Consider the following 27655-nt stretch of genomic DNA (forward strand, 5'->3'; position numbering starts at 1 on the left):
TAGCTCTTAACACATCGTAGTCATTCATTTGTTCAATGAGAGAACACTGGCTAAGTGCTATGTCGGGCACAAGCTCAGTGCTCAAAATACGTTAGCTCTCATCATTAACACGATTCCTTCGTTCATTTAATATTTGTGGAGAGCCTCGGCTCTACGCTGTTCGCAGCAGCCACAGCAGTAAACAAGAAAAATGGTAGCTCATGCCTACCCTACACCGACCCCTGCGCTAAGTCCCCATTCTTAAGGGCTGGAGGTGCGGAACTCTGGGTCCCGCCCAATGCTGGGACTACAAGTCCCAGAAGTCTGCGCATCCTCGCCGGGGGCACCGCCTGTGCGCATGCGCTACGTCGTGACGCCAGGGCCGCGAGCGGGCGCCAGTGGCTGCGGCGGGCGGCGGGCGAGGCGGGGCCGGCGGGCGGTGGCCTTTAGGGCGGAGCCGCTGCTTGCTGGTCTCAGTCGGCCGCGGGTTAGCGGCGGTCGGCGTCCGGTACCCGTCTCTCTGGTTCGCCAGCTCTCGCTGGAGTTCGCCCGCTTTCTCTGCACTGCCTGCGGGTCCCGAGCGCGGCGTCATGTCGGATCCCGGGGGCGGCGGCGAGGACGGCTCGGCCGGCCTGGAGGTGTCGGCCGTGCAGAACGTGGCCGACGTGTCGATGCTGCAGAAGCACCTGCGCAAGTTGGTGCCGCTGCTGCTGGAAGACGGCGGCGAGGCGCCGGCCGCGCTGGAGGCGGCGCTGGAGGAGAAGAGCGCCCTGGAGCAGATGCGCAAGTTCCTCTCGGACCCGCAGGTCCACACGGTGCTGGTGGAGCGCTCCACTCTCAAAGGTGCGGCCCGGCGGCGGCCGGCGTAGCCCGGGTGTCCCTTCCGGGTGGCGGCGGGAGGAGGGCGTCCCCGTCTCGCCGTCACCCCCAACAATGGCATCGCTTTGTCTGCCGGCCTCAAGATGGCCGAGTTGGGTGGAGACAGCGTCTCCGGGCTGAGCGCGGCGGGCGGAGGCCGCATCCCGGCCTCCAATGTCACATGAGCTTTTCGGTTTCGATTTGTGTCCAGGCGCCTGGATCTGGGGGGACGTGGGCAGCTGGGGTCTGGCCCTTTCGCTCTCCGGGCGGTCGGAGCTGGGTGAGCGGCGGCCGGCGGGCATCCCCGCCCGGGCCTGGTGCGGACCCGGACGCCGGGCCTCCCGGAGTGACAGGGCTGCGAGCCCGGCTTCACTTGTGGGTGGATGCGTGCCTGCAGCTCCGCCTCTTGGTCCTCACAGCGTCCATGCGGAGTGGGTATCTATCTCCCCATTTCACACGCGGGGAAACTGAGGCTCCGGTGAAGTGAGCCAAGGTCACCAGCCAATCCTCGTCCTTAGACGCAACGGCTCGGTTTCCAGCCCACGCTAATCATACCTTGTAATTGGTGTAATGCCTACATGATCCCAATGGTGACCCAGGGATATTTGAGTCTGTCTGACAGATTTTAAAGAAGAAAGATTCGGTTTAGGCAGCCGGGGGTGTGTGGGGGTGGGTGAGGAGGCAAATGGTGACCTTCCAACAGCCAGGCTTGATTGTCTGGAGAGGAGAGCTTGCCTTCAGGGAGGGTTTCCGGAGACCACTTGGTAGAGGACGGCGATGGCACCACGCGTATGGGTGTGGCGCCGTCCATCTGGGAACCCAGGGGTGATGTGCAGGAATCTTTGAGCGTCAGTCCCAAAGAATTGTGCTTTGTCAAAAAGCTTCCCCAGCAAGCTTCTTATAATCTCAAAAGGCTGCGTGGTCTGTTAATACGAGAACCCATGCGATTGGCCTCACCCATTTGTTTCTTTGTGATAATTTGTTTCTTTCAAAGACTAGTGTTTTCAGGAGATGCTTCATTGTGGCCCCTGCTTCTGCAGGAGGGTTGAGGGTCAGAGTGTGAAAGAATAATGTTCTTAGGTCCACAGGGAATGTTAAAGCAAAGAAGCCATTCGGGCATATTTAGGTTATTACTGTTTAGGGTTTTCTGTTATGATTGAGTTTATGTTTTACCGAATGGAAATGCACTAGTGTTTTTTAAAATATATTTTCATTGATTTCAGACAGGAAGGGAGAGAGAGAGAAACATCAATGATGAGAGAATCATCCATAGGCTGCATCCTGCACAACCCACACTGGGGATCCATCCCACAACCCGGGCATGTGCCCTGAAGGGGAATTGAACTGTGACCTGGTTCGTAGGTGGAGGCTCAACCACCAGCCATGCTGGCTGGGCCCCACTAGTGTTTTTTTATTATTATTCATTTATTTAAGGTTCCACTTATATGTGAGATCATATGGTATTTGTCTTTCCCACTAGTTTTTTAAAAAATATATATTTTATTGATTTTTTATAGAGAGGAAGGGAGAGGGAGAGAGAGTTAGAAACATCAATGAGAGAGAAACATCAATCAGCTGCCTCCTGCACCCCCCCCCCACCCCAGGGATGTGCCCGCAACCAAGGCACATGCCCCTGACCAGAATCAAACCTGGGACCCCTGAGTCCTCAGGCCGACGCTCTATCCACTGAGCCAAACCACTAGGGCCCCACTAGTGTTTTTTAATAAAATACATTTAACTCATATACTCTTTTTCAAAAAGAGCACATAGTCATGCTAGAAAAATTTAAAGATAAAGTTAGAATCACCTTCAATCCAGCTGTAACCACTATCAGCATTTTTGGTGTCCGTTCTTCTGGTCTTTTTCCATTGAATGCACATTATTTTATTAAAATATATTTTAATCTTTGTTGTTTAAGGTATTGTATTTTGAGTTGTTTGACCTTGGCTAATTCTTGATAATATTTTCATTGAACAGTTGATTAATTGAGATCAGTGATTTCCATGTTGAGTCTTTAATTTCTTTTTTGTTTTTTGATTGTGTTGTTCTTTGCTTCTAGAATGCTCACAAGTACTTCACTTTTCTCAAACATCTTAGGATTGGGCTTTGCTAATTATTAGGTGGAACCCTATTCCTCTAGGATGTGTTCTAGTTTGTGCAGATCTTGATGGGCACATTTTCTTTCAGCGAAGCGAATATCTAGGCATCCACATCTTGGCTCCATAATGACTTGCACTTTTGAACATTGACGAAAGAATGAGACAGTCTAAAATTGAAATCCTACCTCATTCCTTGTTTATAAAAATCCCTGAAGCCCTGGCTGGTGTGGCTCAATTGGTTGGAGCGTCACTCCATACACCGAAAGGTGGGGCGATTCCCAGTCAGGGCACATACCCAAGTTGCCAGTTTGATCCCGAGTCGGGACACATACAGAAGGCAATCAATCAGTGTTTTCTCTCATCTCTTTCCCTCTTTCCCTCTCTCTCTCCCTCCCCCCCTCCCTCCCCCCCCCCCTCCCTCTCTCTCTCTCTCTCATCTCTCCCCCTCCCCTTCCGCTCCCCCCTCTTTCCTCCCTCCCTCTCTCCCTTCCCCTCTGTCTAAAATCAATAAGCATATCCTCTAGTGAGGGTTAAAAAAATCCCTGAAGTATTTAAAGTAATTCAGCCTGCCTGTAATTTATTTTCCACTTACAAAAGGTCTGAGGAAAGCTATGTGATGCCATTAGTCTTAGCCATTAGCCATTTTTCTACACTAGCCTAATTGAGATAGACTATAGTCCCAGGTCACTTGGTGAGAGGGCTTTCTTCCAGGTGGTTTTGTGAGTTGGCTTTGGCATTTGTACATTTAAACAAATAGGAGCATCCTGTAATAGTGTGAAAAGGTAGGCTTGCGTTATAATATGGAAAACAACTTGGAATTATTTAAACTGAATAAAGACCACCACCAACAATGAAGTCATATAACTTATTTAATGAGGAGGACAAATTGCTTTTCTTTTACCCCTCCCCCCTTTTATGGAAGGAGTTTTCCAAACACTTGTGATTGAATATAGAAGTATTTTTATATGAAGATCTCTGTATTTTTTAACTACCCCAGCCTTATCCTATCTAATGAAGAGGGAATATGCTAATTGACCATCACTCCATCACAAAGATGGCTGCACCCACAGCTGAGGCCAAGTTCCCATGAGGAGCCTTAATGAGCAATCAGCAGGGACCTGAGGCTACACCCTCCCCCACCCTGTGGGGCTTGACAGGGGACCTCAGGCCACGCCCCCCACCCAGCGGGGCTTGATGGGAGACCTCAAGGTGTGCTTCCCGTCCTGGTGCTGGGCTAGGGGACCTCAGACGGCGCCCCCTACCAGGTGGGGCTTGACAGGGGACTTCAGGCTGCGCCCCTCACCACAGCACCAGGCTGGGGAACCTCAGGCCGCACCCCCCACCCCAGCACCGGACCAGGGGACCTGAGGCTGCGCCCCCCTGCCTGGGGGGGCTTGAAAGGGGACCTCAGGCCGTGCTCTCCACCCAGTGGGCTTGACGGGGGACCTCAAGGTGTACCTTATTGCTGGGTCAGCGGAACTCAGGCCACGCCCCCCACCCAGCAGGGCTTGATGGGGGACCTCAGGCCATGCCCCCCACCTGGCAGGGCTTAATGGGGGACCTCAAGGCACGTGCCCCGCCCTGGTCTGGGCTGGGGGACCTCAGGCCCCGCGTCTTCCCCCCCCCCCCCCCCCCCCGGCCCCTGGCCAAGGGACCTGAGGCTACGTCCCCTGCCCAGCAGGGCTTGACAAGGGTGGGACTGGCTGGGTCTGGATCTAGCCCAATTGGGGCGGGGGGGGGGGGCGCAGATCTGGGTCTCACGCGATTTTGAGGCGCATGTGGGTGGGCTGGGACTTGACTCTGGGTCCCGTGGTGCGCCCCAGACTCTGACAGGAGGAAGGTTTTCATATATGTTTTACTAATTTTCTTTTATCTCTGACACTTCTATTATAGAGAAAGGACAAATAGCAATATTAAATTATTTCCTCTAATTAATCCCCTTTTAATGTGCATGAATTTCATGTACCGGGCCACTTGTGTGTGTGTGTGTGTGTGTGTGTGTGTGTGTGTGTGTGTGTGTATACACATGTATATACTGTTGAAAATACTTTCAACAATAAAGATATACATATATATATATATATCTTTATTGTTGAAAGTATTTTTTGTTGCTGTTAAGGTAGCATTCCTTAAAATGTAAAATAAAGGCTGTGAATTAAACAGTTTATTTTGGTAGTGAAGAACTGGAGAATTTGTGGGAAAGGGACAATTAAATTGTAGCTCCTCTTTTAGAAAGAGAAATCTTTCTGTAATCTCTGGCATGTAGAACCTTGTTTTCTTTCTCTTTTAACATTGTTTTCTTCATAGTGTACTTCTTTTTTATTTTATTTTATTGATTTTTAACAGAGAGGAAGGGAGGAGATAGAGAGTTAGAAACATCGATGAGAGAGAAACATCTATCAGCTGCCTCCTGCACACCCCCTACTGGGGATGTGCCCGCAACCAAGGTACATGCCCTTGACCGGAATCGAACCTGGGACCTTTCAGTCCACAGGCCGAGGCTCTATCCACTGAGCCAAACCGGTTAGGGCTTCATAGTGTACTTCTGAAATTATGACCAGATGGAGCTCATTGCCGAACAGGCGTTCTTGGTGTGAGTGGTGTTTATAGCAGTTTTACTCAGGAGCATTTTGGGCTGTGCTCTGTCCCGTAAGAGGCGGGGTGGTGACGGAGGAGAAGGCAGCAGGTGCCCCCGTTTGCAGTGGTGGAGCTGGGGCCCGGGACCTGTGTGTTGCTCCAGCGTGTTAGTGACCAGGCCGGGATCAGGTGCTGTGTGTGTTGTTTTTAAGGTCTAAAACGTTAACTTAGAACTTGAAGACTGAAAGAGTGGCTGCCTTTAGCCAGCACTTATCCTGCGCTTAGAATTCTACTTCTCCCTGGGATACGTATCGAGGGGCCGACTCCTCTTCATTAGTGAGGAGGCAGGTAGGGGCTGGAGTCTGAAGGCAAATAGTGCCTTTTCCAGCGCTCAGCTTCTTAGAGCTGGAGCAGCCTGGAGAGTTGTGTGAGGAGTGTGTGTGTGTGTGTGTGTGTGCACGCTTAAAAATTATTTGAGGACTTAATTTCCCTAAAGCACAAAGAAATGAAGTAGATGGATGACTAAGAAGTATTTGTTTTTGGTCTTTGCTTAGCTCCCCCCCCCCCCCCCCCACCAAATGGCTAATAAAATAGTTAATAAGTTAACAGGAAGAATTGCCTATGGCACCACACTGTATTGGCACACAGGCCAGGAGTCCATCCACCTGGGCCCTTATAGATCTGCGACGCGGTAGGCGGGGCCTGCACCCGTCGTAGGGCAGACCATCTGCAGAAGATGGTGTGAATGCAGTGTAGCAGAGTAATAACGAACAGCAAAGGGAAAATGGCCAGCACTTCTTTTTAAACAGTTAAGGTGGGTGCAAGTTCTGTTTATCAGCAGAACTTGGTAAGTTGGTCCAGCCTCCTGTCTTCACTGAGAAACTGAAACCCAGGGTTTGAAGATCCATTTGAGAAAAAGATGTTTTAAGAATTCAATTCCAACCTGGGGGGCTCAGTGGTTGAGCATTGACCCATGAACCAGGAGGTCACGGTTTGATTCCCACTCAGGGCACGTGCCCGGGTTGCGGGCTGGATCCCCACTCGGGGCCATACAGGAGGCAGCCCATCGATGAGTCTCTCTCATCATTGATGTTTGTATCTCTCTTCCTCTCCCTCTCCCTTCCTCTCTGAAACCAATAAAAACATATTAAAAAATAAAGAATTCAATTCCTTGGTACCTATTGAAATAGGAGTGTTTGTTTTCCTTTATTTCATATCATTTATGTCTTTTGAATTAGTATTAGCTTAAAAATATTAAATCTTGCCACTCTCCCTCCCACCTGTGCCTTTCCCCTCTCCCAGGGTGTTGTTTTCCGTGTGTGTGTGTGTGTGTGTGTGTGTCTGTGTGTCTGTCTCTGTGTCTCTCTCTCTCTCTCTCTCTCTCTCTTTCTCTCTCTCTCTCTCTCTCCCCTAAGCTCCAAGGGCCCTTCTTTTGCTTCTGTAACTTGTTTCCTGACCCCATTTCTTCTACAGCCCAGTTTTTCTACCTCTGTAACTTTCTAAATAAACTTTCTCTTCTTTCCCTGGCTGGTGTTGCTGAGTGGTTAATGTCCGCCCAAGTACCGTGAGGTCACTGGTTTAATTCCCAGTCAAGGGTCTGTACCTGGGTTGCAGTTTGATCCCCAGTCCCAGTCAGGGCATGTGTAGGAGGCAAACAATGGATGTGTCTCTGTCACACACACCCCCCTCTCCCTCCCTCCCATCCTTCCACTCTTTCTAAAAATCAATGGAAAAAATATCCTCGGGTGAGGATTAACAAAACAAAAAGATTAAATCTTAAATCCCTTAGGCATTAGTAACTTACTAGTTTTCAGTTCCTTATTTCTCTTTTATTTTTCTGGAAATATCAAAACGAGCCCCAGTTTTACATTATGTACAATATTATGTGGGGTTTAGCCCTCCACATTCCTGTCACAAAGGGAAAGGAAGGCTTCGGGTTGAAGGAACCTCTCAGACTTCCTCCCCGGCCTTCAGCCTTGTCCCGGAGCCAGGAGTGGCTGTGGCAGGGAAGTCACAGCCCCTCCGGAGGATGGAAGGGTGGCTGTGGAGGTGACAGGAGAAAGCACCAGCGCCGGGAAAGGGGAACTAGAGCCACCGCCTGAGGGGAGGGGAGGGGAGGACGTGTGGTAGTGATGGACAGAATCACGGGGCGCTGGCACGGTTTGGTTTTAAAGGAAAAGAAGATGGAAGCCAGAGAACCAGGAACATGTACCAAGTAACTTGGTCGTGTGTGTAGGCCAAAGAGAAGGGCTGGCTTCATTCCCCCCTGGGAAAGAGACTCGTCCTGTGGCTGGAGGAGGCTGGGAGGGAAGCATGAATGCTGGGAGCCAGGCAGCCTCACCCCTCCTTCACCAGCTTAGCTTTGCTTTAACCTTTTCCAACTGTTCGTCCACCAAACTGTGGAATCATCCCGGTCTACCCACGAGAGGTAGTTTGAGTCTTAAAGGTCATTGAATTTGCACGTTTTCCTGTTCCATTAAACAAGCATAGTGCTCGCCTAATGCACAGTGTAATGTTATAAATCACTCATGGTTTGCCCAGCCGGTGTGACTCTGGTTGAGTGTTGACCCATGCCCCAAGAGGTCACCGGTTTGAGTTTGATTCCTGGTCAGGGCACGTGCCCAGGTTGGGGGCTCAATCCCCAGTAGGGGGTGTGCAGGAGGCAGCCAGTCAATGATGTGTCTCTCTTCCTCTTTCTAAAAATCAATAAAAACATGAAAAAAAAATAAAGCACATAGTTTGAAGTAAACTAGTCCTTCAATAAAAGCATACAGATTAATGCTAAATGACACTCTGAACATCTCTAGAACGTTGGCAGTCTCAGAAGTTAGGCAAAGAAATGCTCACAGCTTGCTGTTACGGGCAGCCCAGCACACCCAGGTCCTTCGGTTCTCTGTCTTCTGCTGCCTTAACTGGCAGTGCCGTGTCGGCCATTGTGTGTTAATCAGTAATACTCAGCAGTGCTAGGAAATTGACTCAAATTTGACTGACAGACATTACCTGATAAAACACAAAGTTTGTGCCGAAACCGGTTTGGCTCAGTGGATAGAGCGTAGGCCTGCGGACTCAAGGGTCCCAGGTTCAATTCCGGTCAAGGGCATGTACCTTGGTTGCGGGCACATCCCCACTAGGGGGTGTGCAGGAGGCAGCTGATCGATGTTTCTCTCTCATTGATGTTTCTAACTCTCTATCCCTCTCTCGTCCTCTCTGTAAAAAATCAATAAAATATATTTTAAAAAACCCCCACAAAGTTTGTGTTTGTATATAAGCTTCTAGATATAGCAGGATTAATAGCCTCCTTGTTATTAAGAATTAACTAGCAAGTGTCTTTCCTCCTCTGAACAATCCTATATAATAAAAGGCTAATATGCAAATTGTCCCCTTGGGAGTTCGACTGCTCGCTATGACGTGTGCTGACCACCAGGGAGCGGCGCGGAACAAAGGCAGCCTGGGGAAGGAAGATCCCAATTGGTCCTGATCGCAGGCTAGGCCTAGGGACCCTACTCTTGCATGAATTTCGTGCACTGGGCCTCTAGTTTTTAATATTTCTGCAGAAGCAAAATGTCAAATTGTTATTTAGAAGATGGAATCATTTATAGAGAGACACAAAGGTTAAGTTATTAGATGGAAGTTTATAAAAGTCATAAATTCTTTAACTCTATGGGAATCAGACATGCTCAGACTTCATTTAATCTCTGTATTTATGGGGAATGAGCATTTAAAAATGATTCCAAAATGTGTTCTGTGACTGATTAATCGCAACTTCCATTAGTTATTGTCATCAAGAGGAGGTAGGCTTTTGCAGGGCACTTGGAGAAGACCCACTTGCATGTCCGTGTCTGGGGATTACGTCAGCGGGTGTGCCTGCTGAGCCGCAGCTGCGCCCTGCCGCACTGCAGTGTCCTGTGGGAGCCGGGCGCCCGCAGAGCCCTGACTCATCCCCTGGCCTGGCCTGCTGCCCGCTTCCTGTAACCCGGCCTGCTTAGGAGGTGCAGGCAGCACCCTTAGATGCTGCAGCGTCCAGTCGAAGTCCTTTTGTTTGCATAGATGAGGAAACGTTAGCTGGGAGGAAGAAATGATTCAGAGTTAACATGAGGTGCTTGCTGTTATGTCAGTAATCTCCTTTGGTGGGTCCTAGACTGTGACTTTTCTTTTCTGTACGTGGTTTGGGTGCTTTGATAATGTGTCTTACATAAACTATAGAAGAGCATTAAGGAAAGTTCAGAAACTGAAGAGAGGAGATCCTTCAGCGTGCCGCCACCTGACAGCTGTTTGTTCCGGTGTTCCCTGCTGCTCTTGGCCCAGGTGCTCCACAGCACCGACTGAGCTACGTGTGGCTGGTGTCGGGCAGTGTGGCTCTCGTACCTGTGCCATAGCCACATTTCGGTAGTCAGAACACCCAGCTGATTTGTCTAGTTGGTTTTCTGTTTCGTTTTGTTTTCAGTTAGTCATTTTTTAAAAACAACTTGTAAGTATCTGGCATACTAGAATGTTCTGCCATTCCTCCCCTTCCTAAAATTATACCAAAAACAGTATTTTGAAAGAGTCATTGTCTTATTGACGTAGTAATATTTTATACACTTGAAGCGTGGGTTTTGTCTCATGTTAAAACTAATGAAGTAGGGCTTTTGCTCAGGCCCTATACGCTCAGCTTTCCTAGTGTTTAGCCCTTAAAGAAACGGGACATCTCATGTAGGCCTCTTGACTTACTACCCCACCCCCTGCTGCCCGCGTCACATTGTGAATTTGAAGCCCAGAGGAGGAAAAATGGCCTTCCCAAGATCACTTAGCTCCGTCTACTGCCTTTGCTGTTACATCACGGAGGTGAAAGTGAAGGCGAACCATGTTAAGTTAATTTTGGGGTAATGATTTCATATATATAATGTTAGATTAATCCTGGGATAGTGATTTCTGCTAGCACACGTTTCCGTGTAACTTATCATTGCGGAAATAATTGACTAGAGCATCCAGGCCCCTGGTGGGTTGGTGCTACACCTACAGGTTTGCGTTATTTCCATTCTTACACATTTTTTATTTTAATTTTTCTGTTTTGATTTTCAGCCATTTAGAAATTGTGCTCACATGTATATTGAGCTATCTTACTATTAAATCCAGTCAGCTTTTCTAAGGGCTCCTGGTCATCAAGAGCCCACCATAGGTGGGGGGGCGAGGGGAGTGCATCCCTAAGTCAGTCCCCCAGCAGCCCAAGAGAAGTGCTCCAGGAACAGAGGGGAAGGCGAGGGGAACACCTCTCAGGGACCCTGGGATGATGCTAGACAGCAGTTTGCCCTGGGGGCCTGGATGAGGGAGGGGCAGCCTGTGTACTGGTGAGGACACTGGGTTTAGAGTCACTGACTTCTGAATTCTTAGGTTGTCCCTTTCCAGCCACGGTCTGAGGACAATTTGCTTACATTCCTTACCTGGAAAACGGATAGTGATAGTCATGCCAGTCCCCATAGGTAGTAGTTAGTTATGTCAGTAATGTCAGAGGGTTAAAGACATGATGTACCTAAAGTGCTTAGTAAAATGCCTGTCACATAGTAAGTGCCGAGTTAGCAACTGAGCAGAATGGGGCGGGGGAGGAAGGGAAGAGGGAGGTAACTTATGTGTAGGGAGCCAAGGTGTGGGAATGGGTGGGGCCTGGAGAACTGGCTGTAAGGCACCCCGCTCCCCTAGCACAGCACACCTGCCCACCTGCAGCACTGCCCAGCAACAGCTCCTGAATGTGTCCAGCAGCCCAGGCACAGAAACGGAGGCGCAGAGAGGTCCCCCCCCACTTGCCCAGGATGATGCAGCAAAGGAGGGCCCAGGGCAGGAGTCAGAAAAAAACGGGTAGGAAGGGGAAAATAAGGAGAGCTGACTCAAAATTGGAAATGTTGACAAGAATGTGATACAATATTTATTATAATTTGTAGAGGATGTTGGTGATGAAGGAGAAGAAGAAAAAGAATTCATTTCCTATAATATCAACATAGACATTCATTATGGAGTCAAGTCCAACAGGTGAGTAGTGTTACGATAATCATAATCTCGGGTTCTGAGCTTGAGAGAATTAAACATCAGTCTTAACTGACTCAGATGAAGACGTTAAGAAAACACTCAAAGGATTTCTACTGTATAATTTCAGTATCTTACCTTTGATTTCATGAATTCAAGTTAAGAGGGTTTCCAAATTAAGATAAATTCTAAAATATTTTTACTTTAATCTCCATGTCATGGCACCCATTGTAACATATCTAATAATGCCCTCAGATTATATCTGAATCATCATTATTATAAATTAGAGGCTCGGTGCATGGATTCGTGCACTGGTGGGGTCCCTCAGCCTGGCCTGTGCCCTCTTGCAATCCGGGACCCCTAGGGGAATGTTGGACTGCTGGTTTCGGCCCAATCCCATAGGCCAAGCCGGGGATCAGGCGAAATCGGCAGTCCAACATCCCCCTTGGGATGTAGTAGTGCACGAAGCGGCAGGTGGCCAGGGAGGAGCCTGAGCCCGGGCTGGGCGCCCTTCAGTCAGCTGAGCGACCGGCGCTCCTGCTGTAGGAGCCCACTGACCACCAGGGTGCAGCTCCTGCATTGAGCATCTGCCCCCTGGTGGTCAGTGCATGTTATAGCGAATGGTCGTTCGGTCATTTAGGCTTTTATATATATAGATAACTGGTAAACACTGTTAGGTACAGGTCTGAGTCTTTGTAGGACAAATCCCTAAAAGCAGTGTCACAGGTTCAGACGTGGTGCATCTACATTTGCCTGTTAGCAGATTTTCCACCTTCCAGAAATGTTGTGCCAGTTTATACTCCAGTAGATTTATCCAGATTTAAATATACAGATGTTAAAATAGATTGTGTTGGCTTTTAAAACTTGTTATTTTGAATAATTTCAAGCTTACAGGCGTTTCATGACTAGTAAGTATATAGAACTCCCAGGTATCAGCTGTTAACATTTAGCACGTTTGTATTCTCATTTTTTCCCTGCACCACTTCAGAGTTTTTCCCTAAATACTTCAGAGTATTTCCTAAGAACAGGGACATCCCCATCCGTAGCCTCAGCCCAGTGACCAGCTTCTGGAAATGCAATATTGGAACAATACTGCCCTTCAGATCCAGTGTTCTGTGTTGGTCATGCTCCTCACAGCAGTTCTCCCGGGAACCAGAATTCAGTTCTGTGTCTGTCTGTGTTGGTCCTTTGTGTCTTTCATGACGTTGACCTTGATAGGGACAGATGGTGCTCTACGGCACATCCCTCAGTTGGGTTTGTCTGTGTTGTCCATGGTCAGATTCAGATTGTACATTGTTGGCAGGATGTTGGCAGGAATTCTGTAGCAACCTTGTTCCTCTCATGGTGTCACATCAGGAAACCTCATTGATGTTTTAGAATATTAAGTATTGTATATAAAATAATGGCCTGGGAACAGGAAAATTCAAATATTAATTTTCTTAAAGATATTAATCCAGCCACCTTTGAGCTCCTGCTGTACATAAGATACGCAGTAGGTATGTAAACCATTAAACCTGGGTCCCGTTCCCAAGAAGCCTGTGGTCTTTGGGAGGAAGGTGGTGAATACACAGCCAGCTCTACACCTGCCGGTCTTAGCGGTGCGAGCTGCCATGAAACATGGCGGTCGGCGAGGTTGCTTCTTACTAGGGAAGGCCCTGTGGAAGAAGCAACGCAGGAAGCGGTCTTCAGGGTTACTTGGAATTTCAGCAGCTGAATATCGATTTCTTAAGCAAAGACACAAAAGCACGTGACACGTTTGGAGAAAGGAGCATTTAGCTTAAGTAGTGACCCGAGGCAGGCAGGGAAGGGAAGGGGTGCACAGCAGGGATGGAACTGGGAGAGTAGTGGGGCCTGGAATGCCCACTTGCACTTGAACCTGGGAGTGACTTTGTTTATTCGAGCTGATAAGGGATTTAAGATCAGTGTAAGATCAGATTTAAGTATATTATGGCTTGTAACCTGCAGTTGCTAGGAAGGTTAGTGTTAATGAGGCCAAGGTTATGAATGTAACCCATTTATAAGACAAATGAATTTTGCTTGGTTTCACGTTCCCTTGCTATAACCATAACCTTGATTTGATTAGTTCTCATGTGAGTGAGTAAAAATAAGCACTGTTTCAATATTAGAAAAGCAACTATTTATTCTTAATAGGATTTTTAAATTGAAACATTCAAATGAAATTTTTGTTGTTAATCCTCACCATATATTTTTTTCTATTGCTTTTCAGAGAGTGGAGGGGAGGGAGGGGGAGGGAGGGAAACATCGATGTGAGATCTCACATCAATTGGTTGCCTCCCACACTGGGGAGTGGGGAGCAAACCCTAAACCAGGTACGTGCCCTTGACTGGGAATCAAACCAGAGACCTTTTGATGCACAGGTTGATGCTCTAACCACAGAGCGATACTGGCCAGGGCCAAATGAATTTTTAATTTGTATGCAACACAGAGAAGGCCACAGTTGTCAAGACCAATTAGGAATGAGATTTTGTGTTCTAATTTCTTCTTTGCTTTCTTGTAGCTTGGCGTTCATTAAACGCACTCCAGTCATTGATGCAGACAAACCAGTGTCTTCCCAGCTCCGCGTTCTCACGCTCAGCGAGGATTCCCCATATGAAACCTTGCATTCTTTCATTAGCAATGCTGTGGCTCCTTTCTTTAAGTCCTACATCAGAGAGTCTGGCAAGGCAGACAGGTAAAAACCATTTTCCCTTTGTTGGTTTGAATCATATTTCACTACGTCTTCACAAGACATTGGAAAATGATGTAAAATTCAGGAATCGGGAGGTAGAGCTAACAACCAAGAGGATGTAAATCTGTTGCGTTAATAAAATGTAGATTATTATTTGACGGACCTGAAATAAGAGCATGTCTTTGGAGACCAATAGTGCACTAAGTTTTGAGGTATTTTCTTCCTTTTTAGGGATGGTGATAAAATGGCCCCTTCAGTTGAAAAAAAGATTGCGGAACTTGAAATGGGACTCCTTCACCTGCAGCAAAACATTGAAATTCCAGAGATCAGCCTGCCAATTCATCCAATTATTACAAATGTCGCAAAACAGTGTTATGAGCGTGGAGAAAAGCCAAAAGTTACAGACTTTGGAGATAAGGTTGAAGACCCAACTTTTCTTAATCAGCTACAATCCGGAGTTAACCGCTGGATCCGAGAAATTCAGAAAGTAAGAGCACAGGCTGACAGTAGTTGTGAAGGCTTCACGCTCTTGTTATCTGTGAGATAAGTTCTTGGGTGACTGTTGGCCGTACCTGCCCTTGGTGCTGGGACTGCTCAGCAGGCCTGCCAGACCCGGGGAAGTGGGAGACGCGCACCATCACCCTGAGCCTTCGTCTGACCTCTTTCCTACCTGTGATCTCAAGTTCAACTACTTGTCATTTACAGGCTGGAAATCCACTTGTAATATGGAAATTAAATTGTAATGCATGTGTTTACTTAATGATACTTTCTCCACCTTTGTTTCAATGTGAATGCCCTTCAATGTTGTTTTATGTTTAAAGGTGACCAAACTTGACCGAGACCCCGCCTCGGGAACGGCCTTACAAGAAATCAGTTTTTGGCTGAACTTGGAACGTGCATTGTACCGCATACAGGAGAAACGCGAGAGCCCAGAGGTTCTGCTTACGCTGGATATCCTGAAACACGGCAAGCGCTTCCATGCCACCGTCAGTTTTGACACTGACACAGGTAAAACTAGACCTGATTGTCGATCAAGTAGTTAATCTGCCTTTTGTGAGATCTTGCTGGTAATTGAGATGAACGTTAATATATGCACCACCTTTTCTTTTCCTCGTGCATCTTGTCTCATATTTCCCCAGTTCTAGGTAATGAAAATGACTTTTCCACATTCCTCCCGTTTGCTCCCGGCGTTTTGAGGACACGGCCAGTTTCTAGGCCTGAGTGTTGAGAGCCGTGGGAGTTCCATCCTGTCCCTGTTGCTCAGTCCCCTGAGCAAGCTGAGCTTTCAGTGTGAAGTCAGTGTGCCCCAGACAGGCAGGCTGCGGACAGGGAGCTGCTCGGTACTTTCTCTTCCTCCCTCACCTGCTCCGTCCTGTTCTCGGCTCCCCTCCCTGTTCTGAACGGGGGGGCAAGGAGCCTTTAGTTTTCTGCGTGGGCCGCCGTGAGTGGTGTTTCGTTAGCACCCAGTGGACACATGGATGTTGGAGCGCTTGGGCACGGTTAGCACGTGTGTACGACTCCATGCCCATGAGGCCCGTTAAGGCCAGCAGCCAGACCGCAGTCGTGGCAAATGTTAGCCTTTTGCACTCGGATGTCGAGTGTGACTCGACACGGTTAGCATCGGTAGCAGCTCGTATGTCGAGCCACACTCGACTCGTAGTTTCACCGCGGGGGAGAGGGGGGATTTTTGTCTACCTTTCCAGTATCTTTTCTTGTTTTCATTAGCATGAAAGGACAAGTAAAATGTAAATGCCGTCTCAACTGATGCCACCACCTAAGCTTCACCAATGGCATCTTCAAAGGCTATTTGTTTCTAAGACACATCAGTCACGTGAAAAAGGTTAGACCAGTACACTAACTTCCAGGGGTAGATTATTATCCACTAACTTAGAGCAACGTTTAGATGGAAAGCTCCATATAATCACACCTCACCCTAACAAAAAACACAAAGATTGTGTTGTTTGTTCTAACAGAAAAATCAAAGGAGGAAGAAGAGAGACGATTTATATTTGCGAAACATGTGAATGTAAACCAGGTCTTCATGTGGGTGAATGTTTCAAAAAATATCACACCATGAAAAATTATAGAGATTAAAATTACTCTTTGAATGTATCAATAATTTGAAATATAAAAAAATCCAAATAAATAAGTTTGTATGAAAAGAAACTCCAGTTTTTTATTCTACTGCCGTGCTTTGTAAAATCTGGGGTATTTAAAAAATTAAATCCCGAGTAGGAAAAAGGAATCGAGAAAAAAGCAAGCAAGTGCAAAGGGTTAGAGGAGATTTCGGGTGGAAATCGTCCCATTACATTGATCACACTGTACACGTTACCTGGGCATTTACTAATGTGGAAAAGTATACTTGAATTTTCTGTAATACCTCCGAAACCTTTGTCTTTCTAACATGTTTTTAAATATCTCGTGCCAGAGGAAGTAGAAAACTAAACTAAACCCAGGTGTTTCTGTGATTGTGTCAATAACATACTCACCTAACTTGTGTCATGGGCATAAAATTTAAATTCTAGTGTTTTTAAATATGATAAAATTCTAGTTTTTTAAACTTGTTTTTAGTAGAACATTTAGATAATCTAGAAAGCAGAAAAAGATGAACTGTGGTGGTATCCCTAACACTCTTTAACAAGTGGAAATGAGGCTATGCTAGGATCATCCCATTAATGACAGTTTTTCCCCCCAAATATCAAATAGTTTCTTTGTCAGTAAATCTTTTGCAACATCAAACTGTCCCATCATGAGGACACATTTCAGTTTACTTTCCCAGTAGGAGGCCTGTACGGAATATCCTGTGGTTGCATTACTTTTCAGTTGAGGTAAGATTGACATCTACCATTCTGTTAGAGTTGTTTTACTTTATATGAAAACCATTAACTGTCTCTCTTAATCTAGGTCTAAAACAGGCTTTGGAAACAGTGAATGACTACAACCCTCTGATGAAAGATTTCCCTCTGAACGATTTGCTCTCTGCCACTGAGCTGGACAAGATAAGGCAGGCTCTTGTGGCGATTTTCACCCATTTGAGAAAGATCCGAAACACGAAGTATCCCATCCAGAGGGCCCTGCGCTTGGTGGAGGCCATTTCAAGAGACTTGAGTTCCCAGTTACTCAAAGTGTTGGGCACTAGAAAACTAATGCACGTTGCTTATGAAGAATTTGAAAAGGTACATTTTACTATATCAGAAACCAGCCTCGGGGCATTGAGACCAAACTGTGCTGTAATAACAAGCTTCCTTTCTTAAATTACATCCTAGGTTATGGTTGCGTGCTTTGAAGTGTTTCAGACTTGGGATGATGAATACGAGAAACTTCAGGTGTTGTTGAGAGACATTGTCAAACGGAAAAGGGAAGAAAATCTGAAGATGGTGTGGCGAATCAACCCTGCCCACAGGAAGCTTCAAGCTCGCCTAGACCAGATGAGGAAGTTTCGACGGCAGCACGAACAGCTGAGAGCGGTCATCGTCAGGGTCCTGAGGCCACAGGTGTGATTCCCATTCCAGAAATTCACGCGTGATGGTTTGAGAATGAACTACTTGTTTCTGTTTTGCAATGTTATTACTTCTTTAGCTCCGTCTTGTGGCTGTCATCTTTAGGATCTAGTGATTCTGTATTATATTATTTCAGTCCAAATCTTTAATGTTCTCCACCCATTCATTCCTACCCTCAAATTACATGGACCCTAGAGCCAGAACCTGCAACCCACCGCTGAACTACCTGTGTGACTTGGACACATTATTTAACCTTTTCTCCAGATTCCTCGTCTGCAAAATGTGAATAACAATTACATATGCCTGAGAGTTGTCAAAATAATTAAATGACTCATTTTCTTCATACATTCTTTTTTCCCTTCTCAGTTCAACTTTCCCTTCTCTTCATCAGTGCTATTCTTCCCTTAAAAAACCCAGTCCAGAAATATAAGGTGCACTGAGATATATAGGTAGAAGGATTGGTAAATGGATCGATATGATAAAGCCAATATATAGCAAATGTTAATTGGCTGAATATTAATTAATGCTAGACGGGTATATAGATAAATCTTTTCAACCCTCCTGTAGTTTGAAAATCTTGCAAAAAAACACACCAAAAAACAAAAAACGTTACGGGGGCTCCACTCTGGAAATTGTGCAGTCCAGGAGGCTTCACCACTGACCGCGGTGCCTGCTGTTGGGGGTTGAGTGCTTGTTAATAGTGAGTCCTCAGCAGCTTTTTTTTTTTTTTTTTAGTTGACCAAATCTCTTTTTCTTTTATTCCCATTTTTTTAAGTATTACATGTGTACCTATCTTCCCGCCCCCAACTCCCTTACATGCCCTCACCCCCCAGTGTCTTGCGTCCATTGGTTATGCTTATAGGCATGCATACAGGTCCTTTGGTTGATCTCTTATCTCCCCCACCTCTCCCTAACCTTCCCCCTGTAATTTGACAGTCTGTTTGATGCTTTACTGCCTCTGTATCTATCTTTTTGTTTATCAGTTTGTAATGTTCTTTATTATCCACAAGTGAGTGAGATCATGTGGTATTTTTCTTTCATTGACTGGCTTATTTCACTTAGCATAATGTTCTCCAGTTCCATCCAGGTTGCTGCAAATGGTAAGAATTCCTTCTTTTTTATGGCAGCATAGTATTCCATTGTGTAGATGTACCACAGTTTTCTGATCCAGTCATCTGCTGACAGGCACCTAGGCTGTTTCCAAATCTTAGCTATTGTAAATTGTGCTGCTATGAACATAGGGGTGCATATATCCTTTCTGATAGGTGTTTCTAGTTTCTTAGGATATATTCCTAGGAATGGGATTACTGGGTCAAATGGGAGTTCCATTTTCAGTTTTTTGAGGAAACTCCATACTGTTCTCCACAGTGGCTGCACCAGTCTGCATTCCCACCAGCAGTGCACGAGGGTTCCTTTTTCTCCGCATCCTCGCTAGCACTTGTCGTTTGTTGATTTGTTGATGATAGCCATTCTGACAGGTGTGAGATGGTACCGCATTGTCATTTTGATTTGCATCTCTCGGATAATTAGTGATTTTGAGCATGTTTTCATATGTCTCTTGGCCTTCCTTCTGTCTTCTTTCGAAAAGATTCTATTTAGGTCCGTTGCCCATTTTTTTATTGGATCATTTATCTTCCTTTTATTAAGTTGTATAAGTTGCCTGTAGATGTTGGAGATTAAATCTTTATCAGTGATAACATTTGCAAATACCGTATTTTCTGGCGTATAAGACGGCTTTTTAACCCAGGAAAATCTTATACGCCCAGTCGTCTTATATGCCAGAAAATACTGTATGTTCTCCCATACAGTGGGCTTTCTTTTTGTTTTGTTGATGGTTTCTTTTGCTGTGAAAAAGCTTCTTATTTTGATAAAAATAAAAAGTCCCATTTATTTTCTCTTTAGCTTCCATTGCCCTAGGAGCAGTATCAGTGAAGAAGTTCTTTCAGCATATGTCTGAGATTTTGCTGCCTGTGGATTCCTCTAGTATTTTTATGGTTTCCCGTCTTATGTTTAAGTCCTGTATCCATTTTGAGTTTATTTTTGTGTATGGTAAAAGTTGGTGATCTAGTTTCATTTTTTGCATCTATCTGTCCAATTTTCCCAACACCATTTATTAAAGAGTCTGTCTTGACTCCATTGTATGTTCATGCCTCCTTTGTCAAATATTAATTGAGCATAGTGGTTTGGGTCGATATCTGGATTCTCTATTCTATTCCATTGGTCTATATGTCTGTTCTTGTGCCAGTACCAGGCTGTTTTGAGAACAGTGGCTTTGTAATACAGCTTGAGATTTGGTATTGAGATCCCACCTACTTTATTCTTCTTTCTCAGGATTGCTGTGGCTATTTAGGGTCTTTTTTTTATTCCAGATGAATTTTTGGAGAGTTCTTTCTAGGTCTGTGAAATATGCCATTGGTATTTTAATGGGGAGTGCATTGAATCTGTAGATTGCTTTGGGTAGTATAGACATTTTAATGATGTTGATTCTACCAATCCATGAACATGGTATGTTCTTCCATCTGTTTACGTCTTCCTCTATCTCTTTTTTCAGTGTCCTGTAGTTTTCCCGTATAGGTCTTTTACGTCCTTAGTTAAGTTTATTCCTAGGTGTCTTAATTTTTTTGGTGCGATGGTAAATGGGATTGCTTTTTTTAGTCTCTCTTTCTATAAGTTCACTGTTGGTGTATAGAAATGCCATAGATTTCTTGGCGTTAATTTTGTATCCTGCTACATTGTCGAACTCATTTATTAAGTCTGTTCGTTTTTTGATGGAGTCTTTCGGGTTTTTTATGTACAATATCATATCGCCTGCAAATAAGGACAGCTTTACTTCTTCTTTTCCAATTTGGATGCCTTTTTTTTCTTCTTCTTGTCTAATTGCAATGGCTAATACTTCCAGTACTATGTCAAACAGGAGTGGTGAGAGTGGGCATCCCTGTCTTGTTCTGTTCTTAGGGGAAATGGTTTTAGTTTTTGCCCATTGAGTATGATGTTAGCTGTGGGTTTATCATATATAGCTTTTATTATGTTGAGGTATTATCCTTCTATTCCCACCTTGTTGAGAGTTTTTATAAAGAAAGGGTGTTGGATTTTGTCAAATGCTTTTTCTGCATCAATTGATATGACTATGTGATTTTTAAAAAAATATATTTTATTGATTTTTTACAGAGAGGAAGGGAGAGGGATAGAAAGCTAGAAACATCAATGAGAGAGAAACATCGACCAGCTGACTCCTGCACACCCCCTACCGGGGATGTGCCCGCAACCAACGTACATGCCCTTGACCAGAATCGAACCTGGGACCTTTCAGTCCACAGGCCGACACTCTATCCACTGAGCCAAACCAGTTTTGGCGACTATGTGATTTTTATCTCTCAATTTGTTTATGTGATGTATCACGTTTATTGATTTGCGGATATTGTACCATCCTTGCATTCCTGGGATAAATCCTACTTGGTCATGGTGTATGATCTTTCTGATGTACTGCTGGAGCCGATTTGCTAGAATTTTGTTGAGGATTTTGGCATCTGTGTTCATGAGGGATATTGGCCTGTAATTCTCTTTCATTGTGTTGTCGTTATCTGGTTTTGGTATTAGGGTGATGCTGGCTTCATAGAAGGAGCTTGGGAGTGTTCCTTCCTCTTGAATTTTTTGGAATAGTCTGAGGAAGATAGGTTTTAGTTCTTCCTTGAATGTTTGGTAAAACTCTCCTGTGAAGCCGTCTGGCCCCGGGCTTTTGTTTGCCGGGAGCTTTTTGATGACTGCTTCAATTTCTTCCATAGTTATTGGCCTATTGAGCTGTTTAGATTCTTCCTGATTGAGTTTTGGAAGGTTATATTTTTCTAGGAATATGTCCATTTCCTCCAGGTTTTCCAGTTTGTTGGAATAGAGTTGTTCGTAGTATTTTTTAACAATCCTTTGTATTTCAGTGGGGTCTGTTGTTATTTTACCTCTTTCATTTTTGATTTTGTTTATTTGGGTCCTCTCTCTTTGCTTCTCGGTGAGCCTGTCTAGAGGTTCATCAATCTTGTTTATCCTTTCAAAGAATCAGCTCTTGGTTTTGTTGATCTTTTGTATTGTTTTTTTGGTCTCTATGTCTTTTATCTCTGCTCTGATCTTTATTATTTCCTTCCTTCTGCTTACACTGGGCTTTTCTTGTTGCTCTCTTTCTAACTCTTTGAGTTGTAGGGTTAGGTGATTTATTACCATTGTTTCTTGTTTTTTACAGTAGGCTTGTAGAGCTATGAACTTCCCTTTAAGACTGCTTTAGCTGTGTCCCATAGATTTGTGGATTGTTGTGTTTTCATTGCCATTTGTTGCCATGATGTTTTGTTTGTTTGGTTGGTTTTTTAATATATTTTATTGATTTTTTTACAGAGAGGAAGGGGGGAGGATAGAGAGTTAGAAACATCGATGAGAGAGAAACATCGATGAGCTGCCTCCTGCACACCCCCTACTGGGAATGTGCCTGCAACCAAGGCACATGCCCCTGACCGGAATCAAACCTGGGACCTTTTGTTCCACAGGCCGATGCTCTATCCACTGAACCAAACCGGTTAGGGCTGTTGCTATGATGTTTTTTATTTCTTCCTTGATCTCTCTGGTAACCCAGTCATTGTTTTTTTTTGTGTGTGTGTGTGTGTTTTTTAATATATTTTATTGATTTTTCACAGAGAGGAGGGGAGAGGGAGAGAGAGCCAGAAACATCGATGAGAGAGAAACATCAATCAGCCGCCTCCTGCACACCCCCCACTGAGGATGTGCCCGCAACCAAGGTATACGCCCCCGACCGGAATCGAACCTGGGACCCTTGAGTCCACAGGCTGACGCTATATCCACTGAGCCAAATGGATCAGGGTCCAGTCATTGTTTAATAGCATGCTGTTTAGTCTCCATGTGTTTGATTTTTTTTGGATTGTTTTTATGGTAGTTGATTTCCAGTTTTATGCCACTGTGATCTGAGAAGATGCTTGATATGATTCCTATCTTCTTGAGTTTGAAGAGACTTTGCCTATGACCCAACATGTGGTCTATCTTTGAAAATGACCCATGTGCACTTGAGAAGAATGTATATTCTGTGGCTTTGGGGTGAAATGTTCTGAAGATGTCAATTAATTCCATATGGTCTAGTGAGTCATTTAGGATTGATGTTTCTTTGCTGATTTTTTTGTTTAGAGGATTTGTCAAATGGTGATAGTGGGGTATTAAAGTCTCCTACTATGATTATATTGCTATCAATCTCTCCCTTGATATCCTCCAGAATTTGTTTTATGTATTTGGGTGCTCCTGTATTGGGTGCATATATGTATACCAGAGTTATTTCTTCTTGTTGGATTGCTCCCTTTAGTATTATGAAGTGGCCTTCCTTATCTCTAGTTATGTCCTTCACTTTGAGATCTAATTTGTCACATATAAATATTGCTACCCCAGCTTTTTTTTCATTTCCATTTGCCTGAAAAACCTTTTTCCATCCTTTCACCCTCAGTCTGTGTGCGTCTTTTTTTCTGAGGTGAGTTTCTTGTAGACAGCAGATATATGGGTCATGTTTTCTTATCCAATCTGTTACCCTATGTCTTTTGATTGGGGCATTTAATCCATTTACATTTAAAGTTATTATTGATAGGTACTTATTTGTCGCCATTTTTATTCTTTATCCCTGTGTTCCTTCTTCACTTCCTTTTTTTTTTTTTTTTTTTTTTTTTTACAGCAGACCCTTTAGCATTTCTTGCATTGCTGGTTTGGTGGTAATAAATTCCCTTAGTCCTTTTTTGTCTGTGAAGTTCCTGATTTCACCTTCAATTTTGATTGATAGCCTCGCTGGGTACAGTATTCTTGGATTCAAACCCTTCCTTTGCATGACTTTGTATATTTCATTCCATTCCCTTCTGGCCTGATGAGTTTCTGTTGAGAAATCAGTTGCTAGTCTGATGGGAGTTCCTTTAGAGGTAACTTTCTGTCTCTCTCTGGCCATTTTTAAGATTCTTACTTTGTCGTTGGTGTTTGCCAATTTAATTATAATGTGCCTTGGCATCGGTCTTTTGGGGTTCATTTTGCTTGGAACTCTGTGAGCTTCTTGGATTTGTGTGGGTTTTTTCTTTCCTATATCAGGAAAGTTTTCTGTCATTATTTCTTCAAACAGGTTTTCTATTCCTTGCTCAGTTTCCTCTCCTTCTGGAAGCCCTATTATGCAGTTGTTGTTTTGTTTCGTGTTGTCCCAAAGTTCCCTTAGGCTCTTCTCCTGCTTTTTAATTTTTTTTCTAGAAGCTGCTCTGCTTGGGTATTTTTTCTACCTTGTCTTCTAGCTCACTGATGCAGTCCTCTGCTTCTTCTAGTCTACTCTTGATGCTTTCTATTGCGTTCTTTACAGCAGCGATGTCATTTTTCATTTCTTCTTGTTTCTTCTTCATTTCCTCTTGTTTCTTACTCATATTGTCAAATTTGTCTTCCATTCTTTTCAGCCTCCTTATGACCATTTCTCTGAATTCTTTCTCTGATAGGTTGCTTGCCTTCATTTCGTTTACTTCCTTTTCTGGTGATGCCTGCTTTTCTTTCATATGCAGGTAGTTTCTTTGTCTCCCATGGTCTCTCTTCTCCGGGTGTCTGGTTATGTAGTTCTCTCTCTCCTTTCCGTGGTGGAGTGTAGAGCTCCTCTGAATCCGTGTGTTTGCGCCAACTGGGGACCAGTGTTCTGGGGTTCGCAGCTGTTCGGTGGTCGCCGCTGTTGTAGATTTTCAGGCTTCCAATAACATCCACTTTCCCCTTCAAGATGGCGCGGTCTCCGAGTCCGAGCCGGTGGCTCCGGGAGGGAATCCAGCAGCAGTGGGGGCTGTCTGGTCAGGGGAGCCCCGTCCAGCAGTCCCCCACCTTCTCCTGGAGTATAGCTGTCCCTTAACTCGCCAACAAACACTCCCCGTGCGACCCTCAGCTGTTCTTTCTATCTGCTCCGGGACAAGGCTTGGGACACCTCTGTCTATTCCACCGCCATTTTTTTCTCCCCCAATTCCTCAGCAGCTTTTCACTCGGCATGGTACTAGTGTGTGCACATGTGTGTTGGCATTTAACGTTCACCCTTTATTTTACCCGGAGAGTTTTGAGAATAGTGCCGAGTCCTTCTAGTCTAAGATTTCTTAACTTTTGCCAAGTATCTCCTCTCATATATCATTTGTTAAAGAGCATTGTATGTTTTCTTTTTGTGTCATCATGTGGTCCACATCCTTCAGCTCAGTAGAGTGTGTAATAAATGTGTGTATGTTGCGTTCTCAGCATGTTTTATCACTATGTGTAGTCTGTTCACTCAGTGCAGTTATCGATGTGGTTAGACTCACACCTGCCGTTTGCTCTTGTCCACTTGTTTCATTCTTGTTCCTCCCTTCCTGACGGCCCTCCTTGTGCTGTTTGTAGTATATCACTTTAATTCCTCTATAGACTTGTAGCTGTAGTTCTTTGACTTCTTTTTCTTAGAGATTACTCTTCGGATTACAATGTTCATCTTTAATGTATTGTGACATACTCACACTGACTTCCAGCAGCACATTGGGAGAGAACTGAATGGAGGTTCTGATGTTACTCTCCCACTTTAGCCGTTCCTCTGCTGTGTGCTTCCTGTGGGCTATAACCTAGAGTTTTAAGACTAAGAAAGGAAAACTGTGTTGGACACTGAGTTTGTACGTAGCACTCCTGTGAATTACTACACTCTCATACACAGTTCTAACTGCCGATTAAACATTGAAAAGGGAAGTGCCCCAAATCCAGGTCTAACACATGTTAATTTCGTGCTTAAGCAGAGAGACTACATTGTCAGAAGGTCTGTGCAGTGCAGAGTTAAAATGTACTGTGCCGTGTTTTACTTGGCTTTGCTCAGTCAGGGCTATAAAATGTTTAACTAGTCTTGCTGGGGTGGCTCAGTGGTTGAGTAATGACCTGAGCATCAAGAGGTTACTGGTTTGATTCCTGATCAGGGCACTTGCCCAGTTTGCAGGCTTCATCCCCAGTAAGGAGCATGCAGGAGGCAGCCAATGGATGGTGTTTCTCTCTCATCGATGTATCTCTCCCTCTCCCTTCCTCTCTCTTAAAAATGTTTTTTAAGTGTTTGACTAGAGCCAAGCAAGCGTTACCGAGGCTGACTGGTAATTTGTGTGTGTGCTCTGCTGGTGTACAACAGAATACAGCCTTCATTGGTAACCTTGTCATGAATCCTTCCCTTTCAGGTCACAGCGGTTGCACAGCAGAATCAAGGGGAGGTCCCTGAACCCCAGGATATGAAAGTAGCTGAGGTTCTCTTTGATGCCGCCGATGCGAATGCTATTGAGGAGGTAAACCTCGCCTACGAGAATGTCAAGGAAGTGGACGGACTGGATGTTTCCAAAGAAGGCACAGAGGCATGGGAGGCCGCGATGAAGAGATACGACGAGAGGATTGACAGGGTGGAGACCCGAATCACTGCTCGCCTTCGGGATCAGCTCGGCACAGCCAAGAATGCTAACGAGATGTTTAGGATTTTCTCCAGGTTCAATGCACTGTTTGTCAGGCCTCACATCCGCGGGGCCATCCGTGAATACCAGACCCAGCTAATCCAGCGCGTGAAAGACGACATCGAGTCTCTTCACGACAAGTTCAAAGTCCAGTACCCACAGAGTCAGTCGTGTAAGATGAGCCACGTGCGCGATCTGCCGCCTGTGTCCGGGTCCATCATCTGGGCGAAGCAGATTGACAGACAGCTGACCGCCTACATGAAGCGTGTGGAGGACGTCCTGGGCAAGGGCTGGGAGAACCACGTGGAGGGGCAGAAGCTGAAGCAGGATGGTGACAGTTTCCGCATGAAGCTCAACACCCAGGAAATATTTGACGACTGGGCCCGGAAGGTGCAGCAGCGGAACCTGGGCGTCTCGGGGCGCATCTTCACCATCGAAAGTACCCGGGTTCGTGGCCGATCTGGGAACGTCCTCAAGCTTAAGGTCAACTTCCTCCCTGAGATTATCACACTTTCAAAAGAAGTTCGAAACCTCAAGTGGCTTGGTTTTCGAGTCCCTCTGGCGATTGTGAACAAGGCTCATCAGGCCAACCAGCTCTACCCGTTTGCCATCTCCCTGATTGAAAGCGTGCGCACCTACGAGCGCACCTGTGAGAAGGTGGAGGAACGGAATACCATTTCTCTGCTGGTGGCCGGCCTGAAGAAGGAGGTGCAGGCCCTGATCGCAGAGGGCATCGCCTTGGTGTGGGAATCCTACAAACTCGACCCGTACGTGCAGCGGCTAGCAGAGACTGTCTTCAACTTCCAGGAAAAGGTGTGTTCCGAGTCAGTCCTCCCATGGCCCGGGAACAGCTGGCTCACCATGTCGGTCTCCCGTGGCATGCGGGATTGATACACAGGAGGCATGGGAGCTGAAAGGGAGAGGAGGACCACTGGGCTGCTGGACGTGATCAGGGCTTTAGGGAGGCCTTTGAATAACTGACACCTGAGTTTAGAAATCAGTAGAGAGATGACAGGCACAGGAGTCAAACAGCGAAACGAGAGCTTTCTTCCTGATAAAGCTGCCTGGAGAGCGTGGCTCTCCATCTGCAGCCAAGCCGCTTGCTGTCGCTCCGCTCTGACCTAGACTTGCGCCCAGGCTCCCGCGCATCTGGCCAGTGTAGGCCTGCTGGTCCTGCACCTGCCGCTGCAAGCAGGCCAGAGTGCGTGCGTCTGGTGCACGCTGGTTCCTGAGGAGAGGGTGGAAGCCAGAACGGAGCCCATCTTACTTCTGCTCCCAGACTTATCAAGCAGAGGCCGTTCCTCCCGTGAGCAGGAGGGAGGAGGGGCAAGATGACAAGTCTCCATACATTTCCCTTCCCTCTCACCCAGTAGGATTAGCTGTTTATGGAAAAACTTCTCTGCCTCGAGCATTTGTTAATTGAGAAGAATGTACATAAAAATTAAGGGATGGAGTAGAGTGAGTAGATGTTTTAAATATTAAATA

At 45.6% G+C, this 27655-nt stretch overlaps 1 protein-coding gene across 1 annotated transcript in view; it reads left to right on the forward strand.

The window, feature by feature from the left end:
- The first annotated feature begins 437 nt into the window (after positions 1–437).
- DYNC1H1 (dynein cytoplasmic 1 heavy chain 1) overlaps positions 438–27655 on the forward strand; it is a 72583-nt gene continuing 45365 nt past the window's right edge. Inside the window, exons 1-8 of the mRNA XM_054715784.1 lie at positions 438–822; positions 11429–11516; positions 14029–14202; positions 14431–14686; positions 15021–15207; positions 17104–17375; positions 17466–17693; positions 25907–26983. Of these exons, the coding sequence (XP_054571759.1) occupies positions 570–822; positions 11429–11516; positions 14029–14202; positions 14431–14686; positions 15021–15207; positions 17104–17375; positions 17466–17693; positions 25907–26983 (2535 nt within the window). The 5' untranslated portion in view covers positions 438–569. The remainder of the gene's footprint in view (positions 823–11428; positions 11517–14028; positions 14203–14430; positions 14687–15020; positions 15208–17103; positions 17376–17465; positions 17694–25906; positions 26984–27655) is intronic.

This window comes from Eptesicus fuscus, chromosome 5 (assembly GCF_027574615.1).
Source record: "Eptesicus fuscus isolate TK198812 chromosome 5, DD_ASM_mEF_20220401, whole genome shotgun sequence".
Taxonomy (NCBI): Eukaryota; Metazoa; Chordata; class Mammalia; order Chiroptera; family Vespertilionidae; genus Eptesicus; species Eptesicus fuscus.